The sequence below is a fragment of the Sphaeramia orbicularis genome, chromosome 6 (genome assembly GCF_902148855.1).
Source record: "Sphaeramia orbicularis chromosome 6, fSphaOr1.1, whole genome shotgun sequence".
NCBI lineage: Eukaryota > Metazoa > Chordata > Actinopteri > Kurtiformes > Apogonidae > Sphaeramia > Sphaeramia orbicularis.
The window spans coordinates 40,028,559-40,042,268 of NC_043962.1; the positions used below are offsets into that span (position 1 = coordinate 40,028,559).

At 35.5% G+C, this 13,710-nt stretch overlaps 1 protein-coding gene across 1 annotated transcript in view; it reads right to left on the reverse strand.

Annotated features, from left to right (window-relative positions):
- Positions 1-13,710, reverse strand: part of LOC115420378 (leucine-rich repeat-containing G-protein coupled receptor 5-like) — a 41,488-nt gene that overhangs the window by 2,255 nt on the left and 25,523 nt on the right. Inside the window, exons 4-9 of the mRNA XM_030135615.1 lie at positions 10,977-11,048; positions 8,700-8,942; positions 7,484-7,552; positions 5,626-5,697; positions 5,444-5,515; positions 3,103-3,207 (exon numbers count right to left, since the gene is read on the reverse strand). Of these exons, the coding sequence (XP_029991475.1) occupies positions 3,103-3,207; positions 5,444-5,515; positions 5,626-5,697; positions 7,484-7,552; positions 8,700-8,942; positions 10,977-11,048 (633 nt within the window). The remainder of the gene's footprint in view (positions 1-3,102; positions 3,208-5,443; positions 5,516-5,625; positions 5,698-7,483; positions 7,553-8,699; positions 8,943-10,976; positions 11,049-13,710) is intronic.

Consider the following 13,710-nt stretch of genomic DNA (forward strand, 5'->3'; position numbering starts at 1 on the left):
TTGGCAGTGCACAAAACTGTCCCAATATTGGAATAATATCAGCGAAGAACTTGGAAAAATATTGGGATATGAACTACCAAGGACATGTTCTGTGTTATATTTGGGTCATTTGTCAGGAAAGGACATACCAAGTGGGAATGGATATTTGATTAAAATCCTCTTGGCATCATCTAAAAAAGCCATCACACGAAAATGGTGCAAAGAGGACCCCCCTACCCTAAATAACTGGAGAGACATTGTGGAAGAAATTCACAACATGGAGAGACTTGCATATATCATAAGACTACAGCAAGCAACTTGTGAAGATCGATGAAAAAAATGGACAATATACAGGGCGACAACTGACACTATGTTCGAAATGTTTGTGTTGTAAAATTTCAAAAATGGAACAATAAAATAGAAGTTAAAAAAAAAAAGATTAAATTACAAAAGTCTGTCATCTCTTTCCTTCTTTTTACATATTACGTTTGTGTTTTGCAGCTGTGTGATATGGTGTTGTAGTACTTGACATTTCTCTTAGTCCTGAGTGCACTTATACTTAGCCTCATACTGGTCAAAATATTGTTCTATTTTCACCAAATATCTGGTACTTTTTCTGATTTATTTTCAACTCCAGCAGCATTTGTAGTATAGAACAGCTTTATTATAGCATCAACTGTGGATTTCTGTTTCGAGCCTTCATCGGGTCAACAAGAAATACATAACAGGCCACATTTAAATACAGTATAAGACATAAACAATCAAACCATACAATGAATCAACCGTCCATTTATGGATTGGTCTATGGGTTACCTGCTCCTGTTCACCACAGGCTGTTTCTCAGTCTTGACGAAGGATCTTTGAAGTTTTGATTTATGATAAAGCTAGGTCACCAGATGCTGCTGGAGGACCGCGCTAATCTCCACAAGAGCCCATCCTTTGGAGAAATTTCCAGGATACATCTCAGCGCTGTTACAGATACCTAAGATACTTATGATACCTACAATACCTACGATATTTATGATTCCTACGACACCTATGATAACTACGATACCTATAATAACTATGAAACCTATGATAGGCTTACCTAATATACCTATGATGCCTAATATACCTATGATAATTACAACACCTAATATACCTACAATAACTATGAAACCTATCATACCTAATATACAATACCTAATATACTTATAACTATGAACACTATGTTACCTACGATACCTAATATACAATACCTAATATACCTATGATAACTAATACACTGTATGGTACATAATATACCTGCGATAACTATGAAACCTATGATACCTAATATACCACAGGTATCAAACATGTGGCCTGGGGGCCAAATCCGGCCTGCCAAAGGGTCCAGTTTGGCCTTTGGGATGAATTTGTGAAATGCAAAAATTACATTAAAATATTAACAATCCTTTTAGTTCAGGTTCCACATTCAGATCAATTCAATCTCAAGTCGGCAGGATTCAGTAAAATACTATTATAATAAAATCTAAATAATGACAACTTCAAATGTTTCTCTTTGTAAATGTAAATATTTTCATGTATTTACACTAAAACAAAGCATAATTTTGCAAAAAATGCAAATAACCTGAAAGGTCTTAAGAGAAGCAAGTACAATTTTAACAATATTCTGTCTGTTATTTTTTGTTTTGTGTGTTTGTAGATCCACTGTGATCTGTAAGTTATAATGTACATGTGTAAATTATAAACTGAGGTAGAATATTGTTAAAATTATACTTTTTTTTTCAGTATGTTCATGTTATTCACATCTTTTGAAAGGATAGTTTGTAGCTGTAAACCTTGTCATAATGTAAATGAACTTTTTTTGCTCTAAAACATAGAGAAAAGTTTGGAGTTGACATTATTTATATATTATTTTGTTATTATTTTACTGGCTTGCCCCACTTCAGATCAAATTTAGCCGGTTCTGGCCCCTGAACTAAAATGAGTTTGACACCCCCGCTGTACGGTACCTAATATACCTACGATAACTATGAAACCTATGATACCTACGATACCTAATGTACCTATGATGCCTAATATACCTACGATAACTACAATACCTAATGTACCTATGATATCTATGATAACTATGTTTCTGCTGTTTGTAATAAGTACAAGATGCTTGGATATTATAATTTCTTCATTAGTTTAATTGCTCAAAGACAAAATTTAAAATCTGCCCAAGCAAGTTGTAGCAGCAGATTTTTCTTATATTACTGATTTAATCCTGCTTAATCCAAGACAGTTTAATGACATTTATTTTACTTAATTGGAATGACAGTGTGCCTTTGTGGAACAGGTGTTTATGAATACAGAATTTTTTTTATTGGTTGTTTTAACCCTTAAAGACCTAAATATGCACCAGTGACCAGAAGCATCTACTCATCTAAAACGTTTAATAACAGCTGAACCACTGATCCTATCAATACATGTAAATAATTCAGGTAAAATACGATTTCTCAGCTTTTAATCATCATCAGATCTGACCCATTTGAACATTCAGAGGCTCTGTATCATCTTCTACAACACTGATTCACCAGTAAAACTCATACAGTTTGACAAATGACAGTGGTTGTAGAAGATTTTACATTCAGTTAATGACACATTTTGTGACTTTTTCTTCAGTTTTCTGTTTGGATTTGAATTAACCCCGAACTTTTATGAACAAACATAAGATAAGTTAATTAAATATAAGAAAATACTTGATTTTCACAGAAAAATGTAAAATACAGAGGGTAATATTATACCAGGCGAGTCTTGTGAAGATGCTGTGTCATTTAAAATTTTCCCCATGGATGGTTTCAGTCTGTAGAGGGATCCTTCCTTTGTCCCAGGTTAACGAAGAGACAAGTGGAGCACTTGACAAGATATTACGACTAAAAACAAAAGGCTATAAACCTACAGATAAAAATGCATCAGTCTATAATTAAGGAGTTCTGAATCTAGTATTAGTTTTTCCTTTGCCTCACTCTGTTACTCCCTGCCAACCACTATTACCATATCATATCTGTGATGCCCTTGCTGTGTTTTTGGTCTGATCTCAGTCTTGACCCAGTTCTGATCTGGGTTCAGGTGGTTCTGACAGTAGCGTGGTGTTACCTGATGGTGTGGTGCTGCCAGAGGGAAACCCTGAGCTGCAGATTCCCAGACAGTTTCAGGTGTTGGAGGCTTTGCAGACCGTCCACCGAGCTGAAGGACAAATCACTGAGACACAAACACAGTTACAGCTTTACAGGTTAAAAGATAATAAACAGACACAGGTTAAACAGAGGTATGATTCTATTCAGATGTAGGGACTAAAATGTTAGAATATCAGTGGCTTTTCTCCTGTTTATTTTCAAGGGGTAGGAAAAAAGTAATAACAGTAATATTGTTGTTATTTTATTTCATTTATTTAATTATTATGGTGGATTATCATTGTTTTGATGAGACTATGTTGCAGTTTAGTGTATATTATTATAATATAGGATTTAAGGATCATATATTATAATAATACACAATTATTATTATTATAATATGTGATTTAAGGAGCTCCTCCACATCGAGAGGGGCCAGCTGAGGTGGCTTGGGCATCTGTTTTTCAGACGCCTCCCTGGGGAGGTGTTCCGGGCATGTCCCACCGGGAGGAGGCCTCGGGGAAGACCTAGGACACGTTGGAGAGACTATGTCTCTCGGCTGGCCTGGGAGCGCCTCGGGGTCCCCCCGGAAAAGATGGAGGAGGTGTCTGGGGAGAGGGAAGTCTGGGCACCCCTGCTTAGACTGTTACCCCCGTGGCCCGGCAATAGATAAAGCAGAAGACAATGGATGGATGGATGGATGATTTAAGGAAAAGGGGTGGGATTAAATAAGTGTAATTTAACTAATAACTTCTTCCCTTTCCTTGACAGATGTTTGAATAACACTATTAATTATGTCTTTTGTATAATAGTATACATTTATTTCTTTTGTTTTGCTTGTTTTGTTTGCTTTGTATGTGGTTGTACTGTGTTTTTATAGACACATTTTTCTAGTTGAACCTCGAGGCCACCATCTTTGTTTGTTTTTGTATCGTATTTCTAGTTAGCACAGTTAGCGCCAGATCAGACTACAGATAAAATTTATTAATTATGTCTTTTGTATAATAGTATATATTTATTTCTTTTGTTTTGCTTGTTTTGTTTGCTTTGTATGTGGTTGTACTGTGTTTTTATAGACAAATTTTTCCAGTTGAACCTTGAGGCCACCATCTTTGTTTGTTTTTGTATCATATTTCCGGTTAGCACAGTTAGCGCCAGATCAGACTACGGATATAGGAAGAGCTGAAATAATGATAATAATAATAATAATAATAATAATAATAATAATAATAATAATAATAATAATAATGGATTACATTTCTATCGTGCTTTTCAAGCCACCCAAAGCGCTTTACATCATTGATCCATTATTCATTCACTCTCACATGTAAACATTCATTCATTCATTCACTGACTACAACAGATAATCCAGAAACATAACGTCAGTGAACATGTGGGATGAATTCAGATATTTGGTCTTAAAGGTAATGATTGTTGTAATGTAAGAAAATCAGGTGTGTTTGATATTTTTTACAAAGTACAGGCCACCATTTCCTTGTAGTTGACACAAAACTATTTTTCAGTGCCTTGTACAGTAAAATCGATTCACATTTATTCATTAGGTTTTCATCCCTGGCATTTCACAGGATATTAAATGTTTTTCTTTGTCTTAAATGTGCATTTGAAGTGAATTTATATGGTGTACTAGCCTATTTTGATGTCTAACATGTCATAATCTACCATTTCATGAGTCGTGTTCTAATACTTTTCAGAATTAAATAATCTTTCCATCAGTCATAAGTAATATCTCAGTAAAACTCACTTTACCCTGAAAATGTCAAAAAAAAAAAAAAAAAACCTGAAAGAACTTAATATACGATTAATGTAATTTATAAAAGCAGAAACAATCTCCTGCAGATTTCTCTTTCACTCTTTAATGATATTTTGTCTGTCCTCTCTTCTTAAACATCATTTTTTTTGTCCATGCTTTTTATCTTGAGACAAATTTGTGCAATATCTAATGTTCTCTCAGTAAAATCTTAGCAACTCTTTATTTCAACTTTTTTTTTTTTGATTTATCTGTTAGAAAATGAAAAACAACATTTGCAGGAGTTTAGGACATGGAAAACTCACATTATTATGACACTTTTTATGCTTACTCCTTTTTTTAAATTTGATTTTGTATAAGTCTTGAGGAACTATAAAAATATGTATTCCAGGAAAGTAAAACCTGTTTGAACAGAGAAAATATAAATAAAAGCGCTGCAGAGATAGAGTTTTTTAATGGCTTTGTAAGAACATATTGAGGGATAATACCTGGATTGTAATTGAAATCAACACTAAAAGGAAAACAAAGCAAAAAATAATAAGCAAGAAGGACATACAGAGTCTGAAGGTGCTGCAGGTGCTTAAAGGTCGAGTGTCCGACTGTCAGAAGAGGGTTGTTCAGGATGTTTCTGCCAAAAGGAAACAAGATTTCTGCTGTATTTATGTCTCCATTTTAATATTTTAGGAGCAGTTTCAGTGAACATGTTTTCTAGAAATGACTGAGTGGATCATAACCCACATCGTCTCCAGGGATGGGTTTCCACTGAAGGCGTTCTCTGGAACATAAGTGATCTTGTTGTTCTGGAGATTTCTGCAGAAAAAAACATTCAACTATTCAATCATTTATATTGTATTTAATAAAACCCACAGTACATAACAGTACAAAGGGCAGTCGATGGAAATGAACATCATTTAACTGATGCAAACATTTAACAATATGACATAAATCCCCAAGACCTGTTTCTTTTAATGTGTTGAATCTGTACATTCAGTAGAAGTTCAGTTAAACAGAGGAAATTCAGGGTCAAAGTTCAACACACCTTGACTTGAGTCATACATGTGTGTAAGATAAACAGAAGGAAAGAATAAGAACTAATTCATAAAAAACAACTATACATTATGTTGAGGAGGGGCTATGTGTGTGCACTTGTCTTCTTAAAATGAAATGCAGCTGTAGTTAATGCTATTCATTTATAACAGTGATACAAAATGGATAAAGAAAGGTATTGTTTAAAATCTAATTACACTGAAATGAAAATACACATTTTAAAGTACATGTAATTTGAAACATAAAACTATAAAAGCGTAAGAATACACACTTTAAATAGGTTTGTTTGTCTGAAGGTTACCTTCATACAATATTGTACCTCAGTGGAACAGCCCATAGGAATAAAAGTGTATAGTGTGCAAATATCAACCCATTTTACACTATAAATATAATAATTATGTAATAATAATAATAATAATAATAATAATAATAATAATAATAATAATAATAATAATAATAATATTATAGAACGAGTCAGAGGCATACATTCATACATGTGTCCTGTCTGATACATTGTCCATTTGCTGCCTTATTTCTCTCTTTGAATCAGCTGTCAAAGCAGTTTTTTTCTGCAGTGAAGTACAAATAAGTTGTGGACTTTGCACTGTTGCATAGGTTATTCTGAAAACAGTTAACTGTCCTGACCAAGAAATGGCATTAATTGAGATTTCAAGGGCGGCTGAATGCAGAGAAAATGGAGACCAGAAGGAAGCCAACAGTAGAAGTACTCACAGCATGTTTTAAGACGGTGGTTTCACAGAGCCCTTTAAAATATTTCATAATCCTGCTGGATGTATGATGTGAGTGTAACAGGCCAATACTGCACCATAGAGGGGTAAGATTCCTCCACAGAACAAGTGTTGCAAATTAGCTTTCCCTGCAAAAACTCTAACATATACAATACACAGGGCCAGATGGAAACTATTGAACCAGAGCCTTAAAATGATTTTTTTTTTTTTTTTTTGGGGGGGGGGTTCCAGTACACAAGACTTAACATATGAAATAGATGCATGCAGTACTTGTGTATTTGTTACAGAATATAATTTTTTTTAAAAAAGTTAAGTAAAAAAGGGTAAATTTAATTAGATGAAATACTCATCATAACAAGGTGAGTGTCATGTGTAAGGAGATGAGTAAACAGACGTACAATCTGTACAACTACATCATCAAGGTCAAAGTTATTGTACATATAGTAACACTGCCTCTGACTGCTGTCCTCAGTTTATCCATGTGCAAAGTTTCAGTTGATATTACATAAAGCAAAAACAGAAGGTTGGAAAACACGGATTCCACTGATTCTTCAATGTGCAATATTTTAAAAGCTTGTTCCTTAATCTACTGTCTAAAACTGAAAAGGAAATAAAGCCACCAAAATTTAGTATAATAAACATATAAAACTGCATAAAATGTCAATATTCATGCACAAGTAAAAATGTATAGTCTTAGACATACTGTTTGGAAAGTGTACATAAAAGTATAGAAGAACGTGTGTGTCTGTGTGTGTGTGTGTGTGTGTGTGTGTGTGTGCGTGTGTGTGTGTTGATCTCACATTTCCTTCAGGTTAATTAAAGCTGTGACGGCTGCAGGAAAACTGTTGAGCCTGTTGAAGCTCAGATCTCTGCAGAGATGACAAAAAAAAAAAAAAACATTAAGACTGATTTCTGCAGAGAAAACGACACTAACAATGAGACTGACTCAGATAGACAGGTTCGACACCACAAACACCTACAATTCCTGCATTAACAACAATGGCGTTACATTGGACCATTGACAAAAAATTATTAATGGGAGACATTTTTATAATTGATTTATTTTTAAGGAATAAACTTAAATCTTTGCTGGTTAAAATTTCTCTAGTGTGAGGAATGTGAGTATTTTTTTTTGCTCTTGTCAGGTAATCTGAGCTGGTAATTCATGTAAACAGTCATTTTGAAAACTAAATATATAAAATATAAACATAGAGACAAAACATAATTAATCAGCAGAGACTCACAAAATGTAAAAACATTTAGGTTTCATTCATACTTTTCCCTCTCTCTGGTACAGCCAAATTATACAATAAACAGAGAAAAAGTCTTAATTTAATAAGCAGTTAAATGAATAAATGAGTAAAGTAGACTTTGGAACAAATTTGTTAACACAACAATACGGATAGTATACAAAAACATGAATGAACACATTTAATCTGCAAGAATGGAAACATTTTTATCAACTAATCAAGACTTTAATTCCCAAAGATATTTTACTGATTACAACAAAAAGACAGAAAACAACCTTTCATAGAGGCTTCTTCTTTTTTATTATTATCATTTTTTTAAAAATAAGAATTAATTCCAAAACAGACAAAACAGAGCTCTTTGTTTTTGGAGGACTTCATAAAGTCAGCTCAGAGTATTTGATGAAACCAAATCTCCAGTTTGTGCCTATAGACGTGTCAGGCCTCGCCCTCGCTTCCATGTGTATGTCTGCTGAGAAACAAAGAGACCGCAAGCGGATCTATCTTACACAGCTCTACGTAGTAATAGGCCAATCTAAATAAATGCCAGCCAGATGCATTAAATGCAGTAAATGTGCCACATTAAAAATATGTTTTTAGAGACACAAATGTACATAAAGAGAAGTAGGATGTGACAGTGAGCTAAAATTTGGGTAAAAAACAAAGTCAATGACATTCTGCCATGATACTTTTATAAATCTGTGCAGCTTTCTCCCTTTGATTCATAACACCCTCCTCCTCCTCCTCCTCCTCCTCCTCCTCCTCATACAGCAGAGTAATGAAAGCTGTGTGTCCTGTCTGACGCTCCACATGGCTCGAAGCGAGGGCTGCATCCAAACAGTCAGGAAAACACGTGCATGTTAGATTGAGGGTAATTGTCAGCGGGCCGTTGTGTGGCCACACACTGTGATGCTCCACATGAGGCTGTTTGAACTGCAGTGGTGGCTCATTTAAGTCTAACCCCCCCTCAGAGGTTTCCTGTAAAGACGAGTCTGCGTCACGGCGGCAGTACCTGCTCAGACACATCAAAGCTGAGAACATGATGAGACTGTGGATCTATACTCAGACGTGGACAGAATATTAGTCCCTTCAGTCCATTTCACAGTCTGACCCATCCCATGTCAATGATTCGAGCTGTCATACTCATTTGTGCCTTCTTCTATCAACTCTTAAAGACCATGAACTATTTTTGTGGTGACTTCAATATGAATTATCCTGCACATCTAACCTTTACTAAGTCTTTTATTGCCATTTATTGTATAATTATCCTTTACATTTTACGATGAAATCCAGGTATTTCCTATATTTAATTCACTGATCATGTAGATGTTCATAAAAGTTCAGAGTGAATTCAAGATTATTACATCAAAACAGAAATGAAAAGGTGACTTTTTCATATTGGAGTGGTATCCACAGTACTTTAATATTGGTCTTTTTGGTTCATATTACCTATAACTTTGTAAATCTACATCTTGGTGATGTCGCTGTACTAGAACGGAGGGAGGATACAAAATGATTACAGGCCCCTTTAGCAGCCAGCAAGAAATGTATTACAAGAAGGTGGTTGAACCCAACTCCACCAACAACAGAAGACTGGTACAAGATCATCTTGCAAGTATTCAAAATGGAAAAATGGACTTACTCTGTCAGAATCTAGAGGGATAAATTTTATCATATTTGGGACAAATGGATCGAGTTTGTATCCTCTAGCCGCCCAGAGTTTGTATCACTCCTCTAAAAATATCCTCTTTTTTATAATCTCCCTGTATTTATTCGTTATATGTTCTTCTGCATGAACATGTGTAATGTTTAAAGAACCAAGAGGTATTGTAACGCTATGATTGTTTTAAAATGAGAAAAACCAAAACTGTTCATATGTTAGTTCATATGTTAGTTTTGGGATTTTTTACACTTTTGTACGTATAAAATAAGAAATACAAAAAGGGCTCTAATAGATAATATCTGTATGAATGGTAATGTTGGAGATATTTTGTCACCTTTTTCAATTAAAAAAAAAAAAAGAAAAAAAAAGAAAAAGCAACTTTTTCAGCAAAATAGTATCCCCAAAGTGTCTTTACAATTTAAAAAATTGATGAGTTATGTTAATCAGATTTGCCCTATGTACTCAGTGGTTTTCAAAGTTTTTAATCACATTGTGGGATCACGTACAATTGGATCATTGGTCCATTTTTATTCAATGACAGATCAATTACTGCAAATGTTGACCTTGACCTTTTGACTGAATATGTGTCACCACAACAGGATGACCTTCAGCCAACCATCATTTTCGAAGCAGATGGTGCACCACCACATTGGGGACTGCATGTTGGTGGGTTCCTAAATCTAATATTTCCAGACCGGTGGATTGGAAGGGATGGTCCAATTCCCTGGACACCTCATTCACCAGATATCACTGCTCTGGATTTCTTTCAGTGGGGTTTGGTTAAAAATATCGCGTATCGAACAAAGATACAGGACATCAACGATCTGAAGTAAAAGATCACTGATGTCACTGACACCATTGATGAGGCTATGATACAGCCAACATGGCAAGAAATCCAGCACAACTAATGGTGTCTATATAGAGGTGGATTAAATGAAGCAAAAAAAAAACCCCTTCAATATCTACTTTTCATTTTGTAATAGTTGCCACAGATTTGTCAATTCATTTGCTTTTGTAATAAATTTGTTAAATTTTAAAGTTAAAGAGACTTCACCAACATCCTATATTTGTGTTTGAAGGAAAAAAACGTGTCTTTCTTTCTATTATTCTTTATTCTTTACTTTATTTAGTGACTGATACTGTCTGTGAAGATGTAGCATTAATGTGTTGGTGGTTTTGGTATTCGTGTCCTGCTGCTGATATTGGACAATCAATATTACATGTAAGCTCAGTGAATCCTTCTGTCAGTTGTCTTGGTGATCCAAACACTGATGACATAAACAAACATTAGCCTTTATAAAATCTACAGCTACAGATGAGGATTTAGTTTACTCCTTTAAATGGTTTGGCATTGTCTGTACTGGAGGTCAAAGGTCAACTTACAGGGTCTCTAGGTTGTCCAGTCCATTAAAACACATCTGACCCAAAAAGTGGATCTGGTTGTGATGGAGATGTCTGAGAAACAGGAAGAAAAGAGTGTATTAGTTTCCATCAGTTATCTTCATGCTGCATTTCCTGACATGTTTATTTTCTCCTGGTCACTCCTGCAGTTTTCCCCCAAGTCATCAACAACTTGCACACTTCCACCTGCTTTTACACTTAAGTCAATAAGTAAATAAAACTCTTGATAAAACAAATATTTTCACTGCTACAACATAATTCCAATAACTTCAGACTCTGACCCCCACTTTGCACAGGAGTTGTAACATAAACCTTAATATTCCACTATTAGCCACTTTAGTCAGAACAAAAATGACTCATGAAACAACAAATTGGAGGGAGTTTTCAATCAGGTTCACTGGGCTTGAGTGAAGCTTTCATAATTCATTCGATAACCACATAAAGCAAATAAATGTATTTTTTCCACATGTGTCTCACTTGGGGGTAATGTTACATGCGTGACCAGGAGGGACTGAAACATGGAGGTAGAAAACCAAAACGGCTCTGTGACTCATACTGCATTCTTAAAAAGAACATTTAAAAAATCGTAGAACGCCTTGATGGTCAAAAGCCTCCAAGCAATGAATTGTTCAAGTGTTTGAATAGATGAAGAAAACCAAAACCCAGTGCACCACTGACTAAACCAAAAACTGATGCAAAAGACTGAAGGCAAAATCAAGCTGCTTTACACTGGTCAGTTGAGATCGACTCTGATTACCGTACTTTCCGGACTATAAGCCGCTACTTTTTTCTTGTTTTGAACCCTGCGGCTTACACAGCGATGCAGCTCGAGTATAGATTTTTACGGTCTAACGGCCTCCACGGGGCGCTCTAGCAGGAAGTGCAAAAGCGAGACAGACAGGTGGAAGAGGTGATGCGAAGAGAAGTTTTAAGCTTAACTTTTAACAGTCATTTTGCGTGTCATGCACAAACCCTCATCATGGAAAACACACGAAGAAATGCATATGATGCAGCTTTGAAGTTAAAACCAATCGATCTATCTGTCCAAGAAGGAATAGAGCTGCAGCACCTAAGTGCCATTGAGAGAGACAACGGAAGAGAGACTGAGAAAGTGTGTGACGAAGCCTTTCTGAGGCTGTTCAACTCCGACACTGAAGAAGAGGACTGCAGTGGTTTCAATGAGCAGAAGGAAGATGAAGATAGAGATCAATGACTTTTCTGCGTTTTTAAACAAGCCGTGTTCCTGCCGTGTTACAGGCACTGTTTGGAAAAAAGCAGTGAAGGTATGGAAATAAATATTTAAATAATCTGTCTGTTTACCATCAGTCTGTGTAAATATCTCATGTCACAACGTAGACACCTGCGGCTTATAGTCAGGTGTGCCTTATATTCAGGTGCGGCTTATAGCCCAGAAAGTATGGTAAATGCTTTGTGGCATTTAAACACATCTTATTACTTCAATTTATGTAGTATCTATGGCGTCTAGATAGCTTAGTTTTTAACAGTATTTGCACAGTTTTGTATATGGTAATATTTTGTTTGTACCTCTATATTGTAATTTTGTTAATTTGGTTCAGTTATGCATGTGCTGCACCAATTAGTACAATCAGTCAAAATATTCTGACCACTGAAAGGAGAAGTGGAAATAATATTGCTTATTTTATTCCAATAGTACCTTTCACTGGGTTGGATATATCAGGGTGAACATTTAGTCCTCAAAGCTGATGTGTTGGAAGCAGAAAAATGATCAAAATAAAGAACTGAGTGACTTTGACCAGGTCCATATTGTAACGGTGAGGACTGGGTCAGAGCATCTCCACAACTGCAGCTCCTGTTGGGTGATTCTGGTCTGCAGTGGTTAGTACTGACCAAAACTGGACTAAGGAAGGACATCCCAACCTCAGGAGAACTGAGTATCAGTGGGAGGTGTTGGACAAATAAATCTGATCCATGGAAGTCCACCTCTCTACTAAAGTCTTGGTCCAGATACAGCAGCACACCTTCAGTGGTCTGGTGGAGTCAGGCCTCAGGTCAGAGCTGTTTTTGTGGAAAAAGGAAAACCTACATGATATAAGACAGGTGGTAATAATGTTATACTCCCATAGATGCTCGACTGGTTGAGACTGTTATTCTCCACCTTAGGTACTAACCACTTTACTTTGGGAACGAACAACAAGATCTGGAGATGATCTGACCCTGTGATTTGGTTGTCACAATTCCTAGCTTGTCAAAGTTGCTCAGATCCCTGCTCTTGTTCATGTTGCTGTTTTTAACACATCAACTTTGGAGGCTAAATGTTAACTTGCTGCCTAATGTATCCAACCCACTATTATTATCTCATTATACTGGGACCCCTATTATAAGGAGATAATAATAAAATGACCCTGTTCCTGTCAGTGGTCATTAAGTTCTAATGATTGGTGTAAAATCCATGACTACTGGTCCTATCTGAAGGCTGAGATAAGCCACCTGCCAGTCAGTGACGTCGAGGGGTGTAAGAAAACATTGGTTCTGCAATATATCGGGATATTTCATTTCATAATACTGTATCTGTGTTAAAAAGTACTGTATTGATATTTTTAGGTATTTATTCAAATGCAGATATTGTGGAGGTTCATTTTTTGTTTTTTTTGTTTTTCTTTTTTTTGTTTATATTTTATTTTTTATTATTTAACACTCTTTTATTAAATAATGTTAGTTCCTTTATTGGGATTGA